The following is an 18,247-nucleotide window of genomic DNA, read 5'->3' as shown; positions in this document are numbered from 1 at the left end:
CTGCTTTTACTTGTGCTGGAAATGGCCCATCTTTGAGGAAGGGCTGGGGTGAAGAACAGGTAACGTGCTTCCACAACATTCCTCAGACTCTTCCACCAGTTTCTCACTTTTAATCTGAAAGGTGGATAATGTCTGGGGGACATGGGACATCTCCTTGGAGATGTGGTTAGTACTTTTAGCCACATGATGCTCAAATACCAAGAGGCAGAGGTGTCTCTTGAAGCTCAGGGAGCAGCTCTGGCAGCATCCACAGGCAGAGCCTGCCCAGCAGCCCCACAGCCCACCGACCTCCATGTGCCGCTCCAGCTCCTGCAGCAGTGTCACGTATTTATCCAGCCTCAGGAAGGGTTTGCTGAGGCTTGTGGTCAGGATGAGAATGCCTGGGCTGGCCGCACCTTGGCTCTCCATGAACTTCTCCAGCTCATCACTATAAAAAGAGACAACAAAAAAAAGCACAAGGAGGGTTCTCAGAGCTGAGGGCTGTGTTTTGCCCATGCTCTCCTGATGGCCAGGGCTCTGCTCTGAGCTGGGCCTCCTTAAAGGCAGCACAAACTCCCCTCTGAGCACCCTCCACCCCCTCCATGGAGCAGGCAGGGAGCTGCTATCCAAGCAAGACCTTTCTCCTCTGGAAAGCAGGAGAGGATGTCGTGTGGCCACAGGTGCTGGAATGCACAGCTCTGGGGCACACTGGTGCCAGCAGCTGGTCCCCCAGCACAGCAAGGTGGCACAGGGGCAGGTATCTGGTGGATGGGGAGAGCGGGGAGGGGGCAGGGGCTGCATAGGCTGGTGCTGTGCTGGAGGAGGCTGCAGCAATGCACTGGGAGCCTGCTGGAAACTGTGACGCAGGTGTTTGCATGTACATTGCTCCAGAGAACATGGCTTCTGTGTGTCAGCACATTTGCCAAAGCTGATTCTTTGGTTGATTTAGGAAAAGGGGTCAGACTGAGGAATCACATGAATAAGTCATTTGCTGGAGCCAGGCTTGTTGTTACACTGAATTAAAGCTGGATTTCAGCAGGTAAGTAAATACACCATGAGTTCCCATTGCAGAATGGGAAGACTTAAACACTATGCATGTGGTCCTGGCTTTCCCATCATTGCAGGGAAGACAGCTAACCTATATTAGGGATGACACAGTTGTAGCCTCTTGGCGTGGCACACTCTTGAGCAGGACATCACACAAATTCAAGTGTCTACTCATGTGGGTCATGTTGAAGAAAGAAGTTATTACTGTGTTCTACCAATGACCCTGAAATTCAACCATTTGGTTGAATAGAAGCTCAGTGAATAAACTGGGGAACTAGGTGACTCGATGACCATCCTCCTTCTGCAGTGATGTGCTCCCCACCGTGGTGCCACAGGGGAACACTCCCATTTGTCAGTGTGTGAGCACTTGAGCAGTAGACCTGAAACAGCATTTGGGTTGTTTAGCAAGTAAAAATCACAGAAGATGCTACTGCCAAAGCTGAGGTTGCCTGTTTGACCCAAGGTGGGAGTCCTGTGCAAAAAAGGACCTGTGAGATCAGCTCTGAACATGAGCAGTGTGAGTTGTCTTCATGCTGAAGCGGAAAGGTCCTGCTGAAAAGCCCGAAGTCCCAGCAGCAGGAAATAGCATTGACCTATTGTCAAAACATAGGTCAACAGCCATGCCAGGCCAAGTATTAATAACAAAAGTTAACTTTTTAAAGGAGTCTGAATCTCCTTCTCCATCACTTACCTGTGCTGTGTGAGGACATTCACTGCTGAAGGGTGGTTAGCACAGTACGTCAGGTACAGGGAGCGGAACTGGGGCATCAGGTTCATGAAACAGCCTCCCACACGCTGCTGGTTCTCAGGGAGCCTACAGACACCAACACACCAGCTATGTTAAGCCTCTGGATCTGCACCCGGCAGCTACAGCACCCTCAGGGACCTGCCCAGGAACTACCCACTGCTCAGGGACATTCCCAGGTCACCTCATAACTGCAGCACTGAGCAAAATGTCCACACCTGCCATCTGGGGAGGAGGAAGAGGGGGATCCTCAGGTGGGTCTGGGTTCCTGTGATGCAGACAGTGAGAATCATAACCCATTATCAGCCTCAGACAACCTGTGACTCAACCTGTTATGTCTCACCAGCAGAGCTACAGCTGGGATGATGAGGATGAGGATGGAACTAAGGGCAGTGTGAGGGTGGGGGGGTACCACTCTCTGGGCTGCCTACAAATATGAAAAGACAGAGAAAGAAGGAGAAGCCACAGCCTGAATATATTCTCAATATTCCGTCTTTCCCCATCTCTTTTCAGCCCTTAGCTAAGGCTAATTATGTCTGTCAGCTTCCCTGCAGGAAATTATCACCTCTAATAATTTGCTCTTTGCTCCCTGGCAATTCCCATCTTCATGTCTGCCAGATCTCCCACCCTGCATGTGCCTGCATCTTTGGGTTAGGCAGACTTTTGTGTCAGTTCTAGTGACACTCATTCAGCAGATGCTTTAATACCAGTAGTCTCAGAGTTCCTTCTACCTTTCCTCCTGCCAAAGCACCGCCTGCAACCTTTCCTCAGTCCTGTTATTTTCTTCTATATTTAACAAGCCTAAGACAGCAGTCAGGAGAAATATTAATGAACATGCCTTTCTATTATTTTTAGCTACAGTTAAAAAGCTTAACAACCTCCGTGCTATGACACAAACTTACTTTGCAACTTCTTCCAAGGCTTGGTTCAGTGTTTGCTGAAAAGCAGAGATTTCTTCCATGTTTCCCAGCAATGCTGTGATGTCCCCAGTGCTGAGCCTACAAGAGCCACATCAACAGTCACCATCAAAGAGAAGTTGCTCTCAGGAGCACCCCATTTTTATTTGTCAGCAGACCTTCCAAAAAGACACAAAAATTTCTCCTTCCCCAGATACAGCATCGGACAGAACACAAAATTCATGGTCTATGAGCTACAGACCACAGTCTCCGAGAGAAGGAGTCTGCTGCCAAGGATTATCGTAATTGGATTTAAATCACTTAATCCCACTAATCTTCTCAGATCTTTAGCTGTCTAATAGACACAGACAGATGGGATTGCAGCCAGAGCTGGGGAAGGAGGTGTGTGCACAGACAGAGAGTTTTGTCTTCAGGGATTCATGCCATGGGTTTCCCTATGGGAGGAAGGTCCAACAGGTAGGGGCTTCTTTGCTCCTTGAGTGAGGTTGGGTGTTTCCAAAGCTAATGTGCCTGCTTCTGTCATCCTAAGAGTCATAACACTCTCATTTAGGCCTGCAAGGCTGAGAGCACAAAAATTTTCCCACATGAAGATTTTGGGAAGGGAGAAGTGACTGAAATAGAGAGGCCTTAGAATATGACTCTCCCATCTCTCCTGACTGGACAATGTCTAAACACGTGCCCTCTGTCCATGACACCCCAAGGCTCCCACAGTGTTCTCTCCATCACAGATGCCCTTTTATCTTACTTATCACAAGACTGGAGGGGTCTTAAGTAAGTTCCCAGGAGTGACTGTAGTTCCTTTGCATAATCTCGTTCTGTTTCCAGAATATTTTGCAACACCTAGGGCGAGAGACAGAGCGCTGAGAAGATCTTTGTACAAGCAACCTAGTCAAAAGAACATGAGACATCAGCTTCCAAGTCTGGCAAAGCATGGAAGTGTATCTTAAGTCCAGAAATTACATTTCTTAATGCAGAACCCAGAACACTCAGGGAAGTCCTGGTGGTCAAATATTGAGATTTTACTTTGCAAACTTGGGGAGGCCTGGAACGCAGGCGTTAAAGGCTGCACCAAGGATGGCAGATCAAGCAGGGCACACTTCATTTGCCACTTCAGGGATGTAATGATCTGGATTTGGTCCTGCTAATCCATCTCAGCAGCTGGTTTGTCTCTGGCTGCACAGCAGACAGTGCCTGCACACTCCCAGTCAGCACTCCAGTTTCTTAGTGTTGATAAGCTCTGGAGACAGTGGAGGTGGTTTCCAGCTCCCTGGACATACTGCTTCTGCTTTGCTTTGCTTGATATATATTTAGACATACTGAGGAGCAGGATTCAGCTCCAGCACTGAGAGCCAGGCATGCTCACACGAGGCATCTTCACTCCCTTACACCACAGCCTTGACACAGGGGGCTGTGCTAGCTGCCCCTACTTTACCAGATCTCCTTGCTTCGGCAGCAATATGTAAAGGAGGGGATGCTTCCCTACCCCTTCTGCAGCAGCAATTCATGGCCTGGCAGGCTGCTCCAAAGCCAAGCCCAGTTACAAAGCCAGGCCATGAGCTGTGGCAGCTGCCCGCTCTCTGAGGGCTGCAGCTGCTGGCAGAAGCCTAGGACAGGCACCATGGGGTGTAACATCTCCAGCCAAACTCAAGAAAGGGGCCAGAGCCCTGATTTTGCTTGCTTACCCCATGACATTATCTCCCTATCTTTATCAACAGGAAATACTGTTTTCCCTTTTCCTCTGGCATTGATCTGAAAGCTGCCACCTCTCCTTAATTATCTCAGTTGTCTACTTCAAGTCTCTACTTTTGACACCTTGCAGCCACTTCCATTTGTGGTTTATTGTCTCAATGGCCTTGAATCAAGGGAATGGAAACAGCTGCATTTGAACACAGAGTCACATCCCCAGTTGTTGAAATTGCATCAATGATTTTTAAGGGAAGGAGCTACTTCAGAAGATTAATAACATGGTACTTATTAAAATGTATGATCAGCACTTTAAAACTTACCACAGGGTAATAATTCTTTGTCATCTGAGTGTTTTCTAGCCCTTTCAATGCTTTGGGAGAGAGTGGTTTATCTGTACAAAAAAAAAAAACATGAATAAATTACAGTGCACAGCTCTCATTATTCCATCAGGAAAAGACACTGCTGCATTATGTCCAGCAAATATAACTTCACCCCTCTGACCACAAAACTTCAATTGCAGGGTTTGTTTCCCTGTTTCAAAAAAAAACTAGGATAAAACCAGTGGCATGCACAACACTGACAGTGGCCAAGCAAGTCACACCAGAAGCTTTGTGCAGCCTCTGCCCAACCAACGTCCAGGTTTGCTCCAAAATCCCTGGCAGCAGCCCAGTATCTGTCAATATTTGGAACTATAGTGTTGCTTCACCTGGCCCACTAAATTTGGTTTTAAAACTGGGTGTCTGTCAGAAATGACAGGTACTATCTTTTTTAGCAGGTGATTCACAAGGCATTTGAAACCAACCCCAATGCTGACCTCCTATCCCCACAGTCACTTGTGATGCAAAATCCTTCTCTGAATGAAGGTAGATTTAAATGAAAAGCTCACAAAACCCTGGAAATCAATTCTCATTCTGCATTTGATAAATCCCTGTGGATGCCTCCAGCTCTTTACATATGCGTGCACACACAAACACACACACACGGACAAATCCCTGCTCCAATTTTCTCTCCCTAGAGAAGCCCCTTCCCTTCCAGCAGCATGGCCTTCCCAGCAACGCCATGCTCCCTCTGGACTGGGACAGGCAGGCAGCACAAGGCTGCCCCAGCCCTGGCCACGCTGCACATACTGAAACAGCTCTGTGCCATGTGCAGCAGCCAGGCTCTCCTGGCTCCCTGCAATTGCTCACACAAGGCAATTACTTGCACACCGATAGCAGGGGAGAAACTTGAAATTGATACATTTATTCTCTTTATGTACTGTCTAAAGATCACCCTTGTGCTTCCTGTCACTTCCAGCTAAAGGCTCAGAAGAGCTCAGCTCCACAGTTATTTCACAGAATCACAGAGTATTTCTACCCAAAGGGCACACCTAGGACACAGCAGAGGTATGGACACTGCTGAAAAACAAGTAACTCCATTCAGAGCGTGTCTGAAGTCTTACACTGTGGAGGTGGGAAAAGCAGCTCCCTGCCGGCTGCAGCTCCAGCAGCATTCCTGGGGCAGGGAGGCTTTACTGATGGTCCCTCACTCCTCACTTGCAATACAGACACATCTCCTGAGCACGCGCACACCAGGGCAATGAACCCTCCTGCCACATGAAATGGTGCTGAGAGAGGATCTGGAGGGAAAAGCTCTGCAGACAGAAAAATCTCATGGGCTCTTCCATCAGGACCCATGGGAGACTGGCCCTTAACTTCAGTGAGGCATTGTCACGTCACGCAGCTCCCATCTGATTTTCCCTTTAGGACTCAAGTTTGCTCTCCTTTGTTTAAAACATCTCTCTTCTCCCCTCACTGAGTAAATCAGTGATTCCTGAGTTGTGCCAGACAAGCCTTCAATCCCTGCTACAAATTCCTGCTCCAGCTCAGACATCATTTCCCAGAGGGAAACAGTGGGAGATGAGATGATTTTTTTCATTTAGAATCAAATAAAAACTGACCTAATTCTGAGCACTATATTGTGAATTTTTTTCCCCTCCTTTGCTTTATTTTTGCAAGAGTAGAAGAAAGGATGTCTAACAGGGGCTGCACATGTTGCAGCTACTTTGCAGACCCCTGCTGGCATCTCAGTGTTTGAGGCCAGAGCAGATCCTGAGCCACAGAACCAGCACCAAGAACACAATTGGTCTCTGTCTATGGTAAGTGCTCAAGGCGCACTAAGGAGTTAAGTTGCATTTTGCAAAAAAACAGTTTAATTTCACACAAAGGCCTGGACAGGGGTGAGCTGTTTGAATGGATGTGTAATGCCACAGGGCAGCTGGGCAGGGGCTTCACATCATCACCACCCTACGTCTGGGTACAAACACATCACAGAAAATGTTAAGGACACTCAAGACAAAGCTCAATAAAGGCAGATGTCATCAGACAGTTCATCCCCTCTCTCTTCCTTTCTCAACATTGCAGCAGAAGCATCTGGGGAAAAATGTACTCAGTGAAATCAACCATCACTACTGGACCAAAACATTGACAATGCCCTGTGGCCATGCAGTTTTTATCGGATTCCACATTGTGACGGTGAGCATCCATTCCACTGATGCCTGAAAAGCCAGGATCAAACACAAATACATTGCCTGACCAAGGTCTCTAACAAGAAGTTACTTCTGAGCTCAGGCACTGACAGCTCTCCAGGACAAAGGGGACCCACATCCATCTCTGTCCTCATCCTCTGACAATCTCCCTGCTTACATGCTGCTGGGGCTCGGGGGAAGCAAGGGAAACGCACAATGTAGTGGGAAGAAGGTGAAGCAGCTCTCAAGCAATTCATCCGAAACACTGCACTTTACCCTTCCGTTCATCCTTCCATTAGCCCAGCTGCCTGAAGTACACAAACAGACCTTAATAAATAGCAGCAATTTCCCAAAGGCATGAGGGTCCTCACTGCATTATGCCACTGTCATTCAATCAGCCCTTGAAAGCAATTTGCTTACCAGTAGATTTGATTTCTCTGACGTAGTTGCTTGGGAACCAGCCTGTTTTTCCATTCAAGGTGCCTTCCCACCAGCCCCCTTCTTCAACTCGAGTGACATAAATAATGTCTCCTTTGTTAACAGAGAGTTCATCTTCATTGGTCTGCTTAAAATTGAACCTGGCCTTTACCACCAGCTGGTGACTGCCATTCTCGGTCATCTCCTAAGGAAAGAAACGTGGAAAAACATCAGCAAATAGTCAAAAAAAACAGAAACAACTAGGACAAGCCATTGTTCTTCTCTGTTGTGACAGCTGTTTTCTCAGTATTGCTCTGTGTAACAACCAATAATATGTTGCTGCTGTGTAAACACTGCCTTCAGAGGACCACAAGGTCCCTCCCAAGCATTAATTTAGTTTTCCAGATAAGAATCACTCTTCTCATGTCACACAGAGAAACGCTGCAGTTTGGAGAAGCTGTAGGACTCTCTCCAACTGAGACAGCAAACCCATGATGGAGATCAGGGGAGAACAACCTCTGGTGCTGACCCAGAGGCACCAATCACAGCCTCCCCCCAAGGCCACCAAACCCACGATTACACGTTAAATAAAGGGTACCACAGGCTTGGACTGCCTCCGTAACACCCTGGCTGACTGGGAAGCTGTGCTGTTGGAGTCACTCTGGGGCTCTCCAGCCGTGGAGTTAAGAGAGGACAGATGTGAACATGGCCCTTTTGACAGCTGATCTGGGGAAACAAAACAACATCTGAGTTTTACTCAGCTGTCCACCATCCCTCCACATCACAGCAAAGCAAAGAGCCTGTAAAGAGAACAGGAACAGGTCACAACAGTTCAAAGAGCATCTATGAGAGCAAGACAGCAAGTGCATGGCATTTGCAGCATGGGTACTCCCAGTCAGCAGTGAGGGTGGTTTTCTGGGCTGGGATAACCCTTCCATCATGGAAGAAGTTGAATTGCATCTCAAGGCACTCCTAGGTTGTGCCAGCTCTGCAGCCACGCATCCAACTGCAGTATTTCTTTGAAATCCCCCTTAAAACTGTAGAAAAGTAGAATAGTACTCAGTACTATGATTTCCCACTGGAGGTGTTTCTGGGATCAAAGTAAGTACTGTTGAAGGTGTGTCAAAGTTTAGCTCTCCAGTGAGTGCTCTTAGGTCACCTCTGCAGCTGCAGTGTGGGCTATCCACACTGAGCAGGGAGGAATGCTGAACAGCTGGTCAACACAATTGCTCCTCTATTTAGAGGAGTCCTTCTGGGTTCATTATCCAGCTGAAAGAGGCTAGGCACTATTTTGATTGCTGTTCATGGACCGTTGCCATCAGTCATGTGAAAGAGGGATTCAAGCCATGCCGAGGAAGGACAGGAGTGTCATCCCCAGGAGATGAACTGCTCATGGAAAGGCTCAGATCATCCCAGCAGCTCCTGGAGCTGCCTCCTTCACACTCAGAGCTCTATGCTTTGCAAACCAGTCTCTAGGCTTGTTTTTCTCCACACCCGATGCTGGAGGCAATGCTGCTGCTCTGACACATCTGTTTTTGTAATTAGTGATTTGTTTCTATATTAATACCAAAAAAATTGCCAGAGGGTAAAAAGTTTCCTGGTGCTAACTGTGCAGAGACTGAGTCAGTAGCCTTGTTGCTAAGAGCAGTTCCAGCTCCGGCAGAATCTGGCAGTGCTGAGCCCCAGAATCCTGTTGGATGCTGCAGAGGTGTAAAAACATGGGATACAAGCCACCCAGTAATTCCCAGTGTTTCACTGCTACTCTACCGCATACCACACTGTGGGACACCACCCAGATCACCTCCTTTGTGTGTCCCATGGTGCTCAAAAGACACAACAGCAGATATCATTTCAGTAAACTGTGAAGGATTTTTAAGATTGGTCTTGTAGCTTCTCTTCAGATTTTAGGACCTTTCTGCATTCCAGTGTTGCAGTTTTCCACCTGCAGTGGGGACCACATGTCTCCATGGACCTCGAAAGCAGAACAGAGCAGTCTGCAGGAATCCCTGTGCTGGGTGTGCAAGTCCGTCGACCATGTTTGGAATTCTGCCTTAAAAACACTGCAAGAGGAGAGGGTGATGCAGCCATAAAACGTGTGCAGAAATCAGAAAAGACAAACTGCAAGGCTGCTTTTCCTCCATTCTCCTCCAGTCTGAATGTCAGCATGGAAAACTCATTCTGAAGGGGAAGTTTGGTAGGAGTTACAGGAACTCAGCTGGGCTTTTATTCTCCTCAGAGGATTTTTATTTCCATAGGAAAATACCTCATCCTTAGATTGGACCTGGAACAACACAAATTGTGAGCTCTTGGGGAAGGGACTTGCTTTGTCTCTCTCCTAACCCTTGCACAGTGGGGACCAGGTCCTTGACTATGGCTGCCAGGTGCTGCTGCCTTACAAAACCCGGCCATGCCATACTCACACACCATCTAGTCAGTCCATGCTCCAGAGATGGACAACATCCATGGTAAACCTTGTGTGCTGTCAGTGGGTCAGTTTTCTCTCTTGTCCTGCTCATTACACAACTGCCCGACAACTGCACGGTGAATTCCCAGCTTTCTGGGCTGTGGAAACTGCAAAACCCCTCCCCATGTAAAAACCATTTGGCCAACAGAGTGGGTTTTTCTCTCTGAAGCATCCTGATATTTGAGCAGAGTGGTTTTGGCTGCTCTTGGTGACTCACAGGCCAGGGGTGTGGCTGGCTGCCAGTGTGAGATATTCTTCCCTTGATTCCTTCTGAAAGGGAGGGCATAAATCCTGAGTCCAGACTTCACTTATTCAAGTCATCAGCCACAGTCCCACGGAAATTACTCCATTACTGTGGATTTTATGACTCTCCCTGCCCCTCCCAATCTTCCAAAGCTTTTATAAATATCTGCAGCAACCTAGAAACAAATGTAAAACTGCCTTTGACAGTTTGGCAGGAAAGCGTATCATTTATATCGCATCATGACAGTGTCCTATTTTATGCCTGGTCCAGCACGGAACACTGCTGCCATATGTTGCTTAAACTATGGTTAAAATAGCTGGGTTTTCTGCTCACATTCCTACACTATTTTTGGCAGATGAGCCTTGTCTGATCCAGCACAGCTGGTTTTCCTCCCCTGCCCTCTCTTGCAGACAAAAAACATCGTGATGCTTATTTGATGCTTATCTGTATTGCTGTGTTTTGATGGACAGCTGCTGAACTACAAGTATATCCACTACAAAATGATGCCTCAAGTTATCTACATAGAAAGATCCATGAAGACACAAGGAAGACACAAGGATTGGACTTCAAATGGATGCTCAGAAATACATTCCCACAACCTTTCCTTAGCTGACACCTACTTCCCCCTGCCTCCACCCAGGGTGTTGGGATGCAGCAGTGCTGCGGGTGTTGGGATGTGCAGGCATGTCAGAGCCTTGGTGACAGCAGCAACTGCAGTAGCTGGTACCAGGCTTACCCCGATGCTCTGCTCAGCCTGTGGCCTCTGGCAAAATAGACAAACCGGACCATCTGCAGTGGCAGTCTGTAGGACACAGGCTCCTCAGGAATTTGACTAAGCAACCAAAAAGTAAATGTTTGAGACATATATTTATTTTACCCTGTACTTTTCCCAAGGGTGCTCTCTGCCTGAGCAGCTAATTATATGCAGGCATTGCGCTTTTTACCATTTAAACACAGAAAGCATATGTTCAAACAGATGTTTGCCATGAAACCAAGAGGATCCCAGCTTCTCTACAGCCCCGTCAGTAAAATATGACAGGAACTACTCCCCAGCAAAGCCCTGTCCCTGTGCTGAGCTGGCACATGAGTGGCTGCAAGTATGGAGCTGGGGCTATAAATAAAGGGACAGATGTGAAAATGGCATTGCAGCCTTGCCACCCTGCCAGCACACACCCCATCACACCCCTCCAGTTCAGCAACAGGCAAGGACAGAGGCAAGAGAGTTTCTCTCTCCTTTTGCTTTCAGATTAATGAAGCAAATATCAATCATAGCAGCATTTGCAGAGGCTGCTCCCAGTCAAGTTAACCTACATTATATATCCCCCATCACAGTGAACTGCAAGAGCTTCTACACAGGGTCAGCGGGTGCTGTTGGTAACTGAGGAGGCGCTGAGGCCGCACTCCCATTCCCAAACTTCTACAGAGTGAGCTGCCAGCAGAGCTGAGTCCTGGCTGCAGAACAGCATCCTCAGAACCTGAACTTCTTCAGAGCAGCATTATACACACAGACACACGCACACATATGTATGTACAAATCATAGGGGGTAGGAGGAGGTTTACAAATACATTCTATTATTATTATACATTATATATTATTATTAGACATATATTATTATATATGTTGATGTATGATATATGCACAATAAATAACACACCAGTTTATATAATATATAGGCATAATGCAATAAGCTAAAAGAAAAGCCTTCCCATGAGAGGAAAGTAATGAGTTTTCATTCTGAAATTCCCTCCTTTAAACCATCTCAAATGTAACCTGCAAGTGGGAAATGGAACTCTTCTCCTGCTGGACTTTGGTGGGTGTGCAGGAGTCTGTCCTAACATACCTCTATGACAAGAAGCTGTGAACTCTTCCCAGCACCAGGCAGACCTGCTCCTCATCATCTCAGAAAAGAGACTCTAATCCCCTCATCCCTCCCAGAGCACCACTGTGCCATCATCCCCATCCCCGCTGAACTTCTCCTTTCACAGACTATGCTACTGAATATAATTTTAAAGCAATCTGTAGGGAACAGCTACATGTCTGGGATGGAATCAGGATAAGGTGATTTGTTTTGCTTCAGCAGCCTACTCCTGCTCCCAGGGATACAGGACAAGCCATCAGCTTGCTTCTCAGATCCAGGAGGCTACTCCACAGAGCCAGGGAGAGGAGAGAGAGAAAACATCAATACAATCGACTGAGCAGCTAGCAACAACATTTATTTTGACATTCAGGAAAGGTATTATGCAGATGAAGCTGTTTTTCTCTTCAGCTTTAAAACACTACTCTTTTAAAATCTGATATTTGCATTTTGGGAGGTGCATGTTCATTTACATTGAGGATCACTTATGCTGACCTACTTTGAGGCCCCTTAATGCTTAATGCTCAAAACTGAGCAGAGGTCCCTCAGTGTAAAGTGATAATTGAGCTCTGCAGAGTTCATACAGCAACTCTGAAACATCACATTTTAACCCAGAGTTGGCAGAAGCCTGAAATGTCAATCCCGCCATCGGTGCTAGCAGCACAATTTGACAAACCTCCAGAAACCACCATAAAGTAGGAATTAACAAAAATTAAAAACCAGCCCTTCATACACACAAGAAATAGTTTGAAAGGACAACAGAAGAACCCCTTTTTTCTTACCTTCAGTAGCCTTATTTACAGCTGTTAATGTGCTCAGGACCTTGGAGAACTGATCTCCAGTGTACAAATCATGTGGATCAAACACCTGTGAAAGATGAACTCAGTCAGTCGAGCCCAAAACATCCCACACTGGCTGCTGGAGCCGCCCCTGGTGCTGGAGGGTGACAGTGGTGATTGGGCAGCCCCTGTGTCTCTACAGGGAAAGGGTGATCATTCAGGGCTGACAAGTTCCATTTCCTTTACAGCCAGAGAATTCCTGGGGCACCACTGGCAGGCAGCGTGGGAATAGCAGGGGAGCCCAGAAGCATTTGGAGTGTAAGGCTGGGAACAGGGAAGGAATCAGTGCTGTCTGCAGAGCAGAGACTCCTCTGAAAATCACCAAGAAGGTTATTGCTGGCCTTGAGGGAAAGAAAGATTTTGTTGCTATTTTTGTTATCAAGAGCTGAAGAGATTGAGGCTGTACGTACAGATCTATGTATAAACACACACATATTTTCCACAGCAGAATTAACACACATGGAATTTTCTGCTATTGCAATATATAGTTTATTTACACTTTTTTACAGGAAGACAAAGCCAGTTATCTTATATAAAAAAAATTCACCCTAAAGAATTTGGTGCTGCTAATCCTCAATGGTGAAACAGAAATACACGGTTAGCAAGGGCTTATTTTCCATGACTAATAACCTGAACCTTGTACTCTTCAGAAATCACCACCAGAACACTGAGGGCAGTTTGAGTTTCCAAAACACTTCAACCCCCTCTAACACCTGAAAAATGCTCTCAACTTCATACAGACTGTACAAATCCTACCATTAATGAAGCAAAGATAAGAGTTACAAAAAGTCCCTCTCGGTGGTATCACCATGGCACCATCTGCTAATGCCCAAATACATGATTTCTTGCAGATCGAGACCACAGATACACAAATCCAATGAACAGGAAAGATGATTTTAACGCTCTCCTGGCAGACACCATCTAATTACAAACACTTCCAACACACTAATGAGTGTATCTTGCTTAATAAGGACACAAGTCTTAATTACCTTTAGGCTAGAACTGCCCTTTAAAACAGCACTTTCTTGCATTCCACACAAAGCTCCTTGAGTACGCTTGGCATATTTCAAATAGGAAGGGGACTGTCCTCTCTCACAGCCCTGGATGCTTGCAGCATCTCCTCCTCTTAAACAGACACACCAGAGCAGCACCAAAGTCCAACACAGACAGTACGAAGGCTGCTCTTTGTTGAGAATACGTTTGCAGATTGACTCAGCTACTCAATACTGGAAGACATGTTCTACCCTGAAGAAATTTAATCCATGCTTAGCATGGGGGCAGTTTGCTGTCATTACAAATATTTAATCCTGTGGCTCCTTAGCTCCAATCGCATCTACTGCTCTGCACATTCCAGGGACATACCCACCTACCTTGGGCTGTTTCTGAGCTGATCTATCACCTGCACTCACTTGGGTTTGCTCCTTTGGACCATGCAAATCCCAACCCCTCTGCCAGCTGGAGCATGGAACCAATTTTCCCGCCCTGCAGTTACAGGCAGCGTCATGCAAGCACAGCCTTCAGCCCTGAGCAGCGATGCTCCCATCTCCGTGGAAAGGGAGATGGTAACAGAGAGCCCGGGCGTGCGCTGACCCCGTTGGCAGCTGCTGCAGAATGGGACGTTACAGTTGCACAAGAGGAAAGTCAACAGCCAGGCTGGGCTGTTTGCATGCATCTCTCTGGTGTGTCATTTTTTCATCCATATCCTTTTGCTTCCACTTCAGTAATTCCAGAAAAATAAAGTCCTGCCTTGAATTAACACTTTTTTTTTCCTAAGGAGCAAAGTAGAATAAATACATCCCAAATCCTTCAATGCAGAGAATAATGCTGTAAGCTCAGAGTCATCAGGCCGACAAAGTCCAGATGAAAATGGTAGGAAGAAAGATATGCAAAAAATTCTAGCACAAAAGCAAGTAATAACATTTAGAACTTCTTCATGGGGAAACTTTCTGGGACAGCTACTGTGGAACAGTGGCTATGTGGGGTCAGCTACTGTAATGTAAATATACTCTGCAGCTTGTTCCAGAATAAATTCCTCATACAAAAAAGTCCTCATTTATGAGCTAAAATTTACTTTTTCCAGCACAATCCATTGATAATTCCATTCATAGCTAAAAGACAAGCTGGAAAATAAATAGAGGCAGAAAAGGCTTTTTCACTTCTAACACCTAGAAGATCGGGTGAATGTAACTAAAACCCCATTTAAATCTACACCTGTCATCTGAGGATCTCCATTAAAACGCTATTCTGACTTCCAGAATCACAGACTGCAGCTCCCCTCGGTAAAACACTCTGGCTGTTTCCGTCAAGCATCGCACCGGGCAAGAGAAGCTCCGCACTGCCGCACCGCCAGCCTCCGCCACAGGCAGCGAGGGGATGAGCAGGAGCCGGTGCTTCGCGACCGGAGCCCCGGCTCTTCGGGAAGGACGAGAACAGGAGACCCAAGCCCGGGTGCGGCTAGCAAGTTATCACCACCCAAAATCCCAGTCCCGCGACGGGAAGCACAGAAAAGTTAAGGAAAGCCGGGCTGCGTTCCGGGTCCGAGCTGTCCACAGCTGGAAGCCCCCAGCTGGGTGCCAAGCCCGAAGCCCGGCGCGGCCGCGACCCCTCCACACCCGAGGACAGGGGCAAGAGCCGCCCGCCGCCCAGCGATGCGGCGCTTCGGGCGCTCGCTGACCCGGCTGCTCCCACTGGACCTGCCTCTGCCTCCAGCGGGAGCGGCGGTGCGGCCGCAGCTCCGCCAGCATCGGCGAGACAGAGCCGGGCGGGCGGCGGGAGCGCCGCTGCCCCCGCGGAGCACCCGGAGCTCGAGCACCGCTCCGTCCCCGGGTGCCCTGCTCGGGTGCCGCGGTGCCCTCACCCCCTGCAGCGGGGACACCCGCGGGAGCTGGCCGGGGACAGCCCTGCTGAGCGGCTGGGACACCCGCGGGGACCCCCGGGCCACGGAGCCGGTCGGTACTCACGGCGTGCAGCCCCGGGGCATGGCGGCAGCGCGGGCGGTGCTGCGGAGCGGCCGCTGCGGCTCTGACCCGGAGCCGGATCGCGGCGCGGAGAAGGGAAGAGAAGGGAAGGGGAAGTGACAGGCGGTGCCGCCGCCCCGCTCCGCCCCGCCGCTCGCTGCGGGACGCGGCGCGGCCGTGCGGCCGCAGCTCCCTCCGCCGGCCGCGGGCCGCAGGCTCCGGGAAACCCCCGAAGGAGCACGAAGCGGATAGCAAAGCGCAGAGGGATGGGAAAGGGAAGAAGAGAAAGGCCGGAGGTGGGGGGGAGGGAGGAGGGAAAGGGAAAAAGTGAATAAAGGGAACGGGAAGGGGAAGGGAAGCGGAAGGGGAAGGAAAAATCTAAAAGGCCAGGAAAGGATAGAACAGAAAAGGAATACCCACACTATTGGAACACTAATTGCAGCAGGTTTGCACCACGGTGAAGAGAAACACTGCAGGAGAGCCCATAGATGGCCCAGTTCAGTTGAGGCAGTGAGACTGCCTGCGTCCTCTACTGCCTGTGCCCTTTTGTTTGGGGAACATTGTTCTACAGGGAACAGGAAAATCCTCAGATGCTTCAGCACACCAGCAGGCTGCAGTGGGGACAGGGAATGGAGCACTGCACTGATATCCAGGGTGAAGCCCAGCTGTCCCAGCCCCATGCAGGGACATACCACACACCTGGAGCCAGGGGTCTCTGGTACACTGGGTCACTCTAACTGCAGACAGACCCATTCTCCAGTGCTTGTGCTGGTTAGTGCTGGGCAGGAGCTCTCGCTTCTGATGTTATCCAGGTAGGAGAGGTAATGTCACTTTGGAGTGAAGCCAAAGCAGGGCAGGTTTTAGGAGTGCATGGATGGGGAGCTAAATGGGTGATGATCTCTCACCTGTTCTCCCACACCTTCAATCCAGGTAGTTTGTTGGAGGTTGCAGGCACCTCCAATAGCACAAATAACCTCTGTGCTGCCCGTGATGGTAATTACCCTCTGCATATTCTACAATTGTTCTGGACAGCCAGGTTAATCCAGCTATTGATTTATCTTGCGTATACTGTTCCTAGTTCACAAAATTCAGACCTTGTCATAAGTTTTGTAGTTAATAACAATAAAATGCGGCTACTGAATGAGGGTCTTGTTCTTCTTCACTAACAAATGGTGCTTAGCTATTGATCTACTGTTGTTATATGCACACTGGTGTCAAGAGCAAAATCAAAGTTCCCATTTTTGTCCTCAAGAACAAGCTAGGCCAGGAGCCTTCTATGATTTTTCTCTTTAGTCATGATCTCTTCCCTGTCTTTTCTACACTAGACTCCACCTCGCCATCAGGACAAAACTCTTTGTTGTCCACTTTCCACTTCAACCCACCAGCATCCAGCTGGTATTACCTTAGCAGCGCTCATTTACTGGACCAGCTCTTGGGTCAGATACACTGCTCAGATGCTGAAGCCACAGTGTAAATGAAGCACATTCAGGATTTCTGCACTGTTCCTCAGTCCAAACCATGAAAGAATCCTCTAAGGACACCTAAGCTCCAATGAAGTGCCCATGTGTTTTGACTAGTCCTTTGCCTCAGCAGAGCTGGGCTGACTGATATTCTTAAAACCTGGATCAAATTCTAGCACTGAAAAGCTGTTGGAAAGTTTTGGACACAGTCTCATTATATCACCTCATTAAAACACTTGCCTGGTTAGAAGGATGGGGTGATTCCCCTGCTTGCCATCTCTTTTAGGACTAACACACATGAAAGAACAAAAGATTTCAGGCTTCAGTCTTGGGCTGAAGCTAAGGAACAGTTTTGTTATTTATACTCTGCCATGAGGTGGATTCTTCCAGCTCACACCGCCAGCCTGCAGAATGGCTTCATCTTAATGGAGCCAGCTCATGGCAGGAAGGTCAGTGTCCTTCTACCCCTATGTCCAAATGTTTCACTGCACCTGTAAACAAGAGAAGTTGCTGTTTGCCTCACTGTGTCTTTCTTCCACTTGCTGAGTTACCAGGACAACAAAGGGTAGGAGGGAAGTGCGTATGTGTAGTTCTGAAAGAGTAACCTCTATGCATTCCCTCCTACTGGGAAAGACTGGCAAGCAGTGTCTGTTCAGTGGGAGGTGGGACTTGAGTTTCCACCAAAAGCTGCTGGAAACCCTGCCTTCCACACTGACCACCTTTCCTGCAATGTCCAGTGAAGTGGTGTATTACATGGCAGCTGCACAAACACCCATGACAAAAGCAAATGGAAGGTAGAGTACAATGAAGCCAAGGGATGCCAGGATGGCATGCTAATGTCATATTTAAGATTCCCCAGGATGAGGCCCTTTTGTACAAGTCAGAGTCCAGAAAATAAGCTGTGAACTCTCCTCAAAATACCCTCTTTTGTTCACATCTGCAACAGGAACAGAATATTTGACCTTAACATACCCTTGTCAGTCTCAAGACAGAAGTGGCTCAGGTCCAACCCTAGGGTACTTCACATCTAAGAAGCAAGAGTTCACTGTGGCACTTGGAGAAGGGCAGAATTTGAGAGAACCACTGGGGTTTGATTTTCATATCCATGGTCTGGGTAAGCAGCAGGATGG

The 18,247-nt window shown here is 48.1% G+C and overlaps 1 protein-coding gene across 3 annotated transcripts in view; it reads right to left on the bottom strand.

Annotated features, from left to right (window-relative positions):
- ARHGEF6 (Rac/Cdc42 guanine nucleotide exchange factor 6) overlaps window positions 1-18,247 on the bottom strand; it is a 38,657-nt gene that overhangs the window by 17,038 nt on the left and 3,372 nt on the right. Inside the window, exons 1-9 of one of the 3 annotated variants that reach the window (XM_036401973.2) lie at window positions 15,661-15,753; window positions 12,644-12,728; window positions 7,896-8,023; window positions 7,301-7,502; window positions 4,695-4,765; window positions 3,434-3,528; window positions 2,674-2,769; window positions 1,718-1,840; window positions 289-427 (exon numbers count right to left, since the gene is read on the bottom strand). In XM_036401973.2, coding sequence (XP_036257866.1) covers window positions 289-427; window positions 1,718-1,840; window positions 2,674-2,769; window positions 3,434-3,528; window positions 4,695-4,765; window positions 7,301-7,499 — 723 coding nt within the window. In that variant the 5' untranslated portion in view covers window positions 7,500-7,502; window positions 7,896-8,023; window positions 12,644-12,728; window positions 15,661-15,753. Of the gene's footprint in view, window positions 1-288; window positions 428-1,717; window positions 1,841-2,673; window positions 2,770-3,433; window positions 3,529-4,694; window positions 4,766-7,300; window positions 7,503-7,895; window positions 8,024-12,643; window positions 12,729-15,660; window positions 15,754-18,247 lie in introns of those variants that run through there. The other 2 variants (XM_036401974.1, XM_054516341.1) reach the window with 2 other exon arrangements.

This window comes from Molothrus ater, chromosome 14 (genome assembly GCF_012460135.2).
Source record: "Molothrus ater isolate BHLD 08-10-18 breed brown headed cowbird chromosome 14, BPBGC_Mater_1.1, whole genome shotgun sequence".
Taxonomy (NCBI): Eukaryota; Metazoa; Chordata; class Aves; order Passeriformes; family Icteridae; genus Molothrus; species Molothrus ater.
Note: the sequence above shows the minus strand (reverse complement) of the source record. Positions and strands in the feature narration are given on the sequence as shown.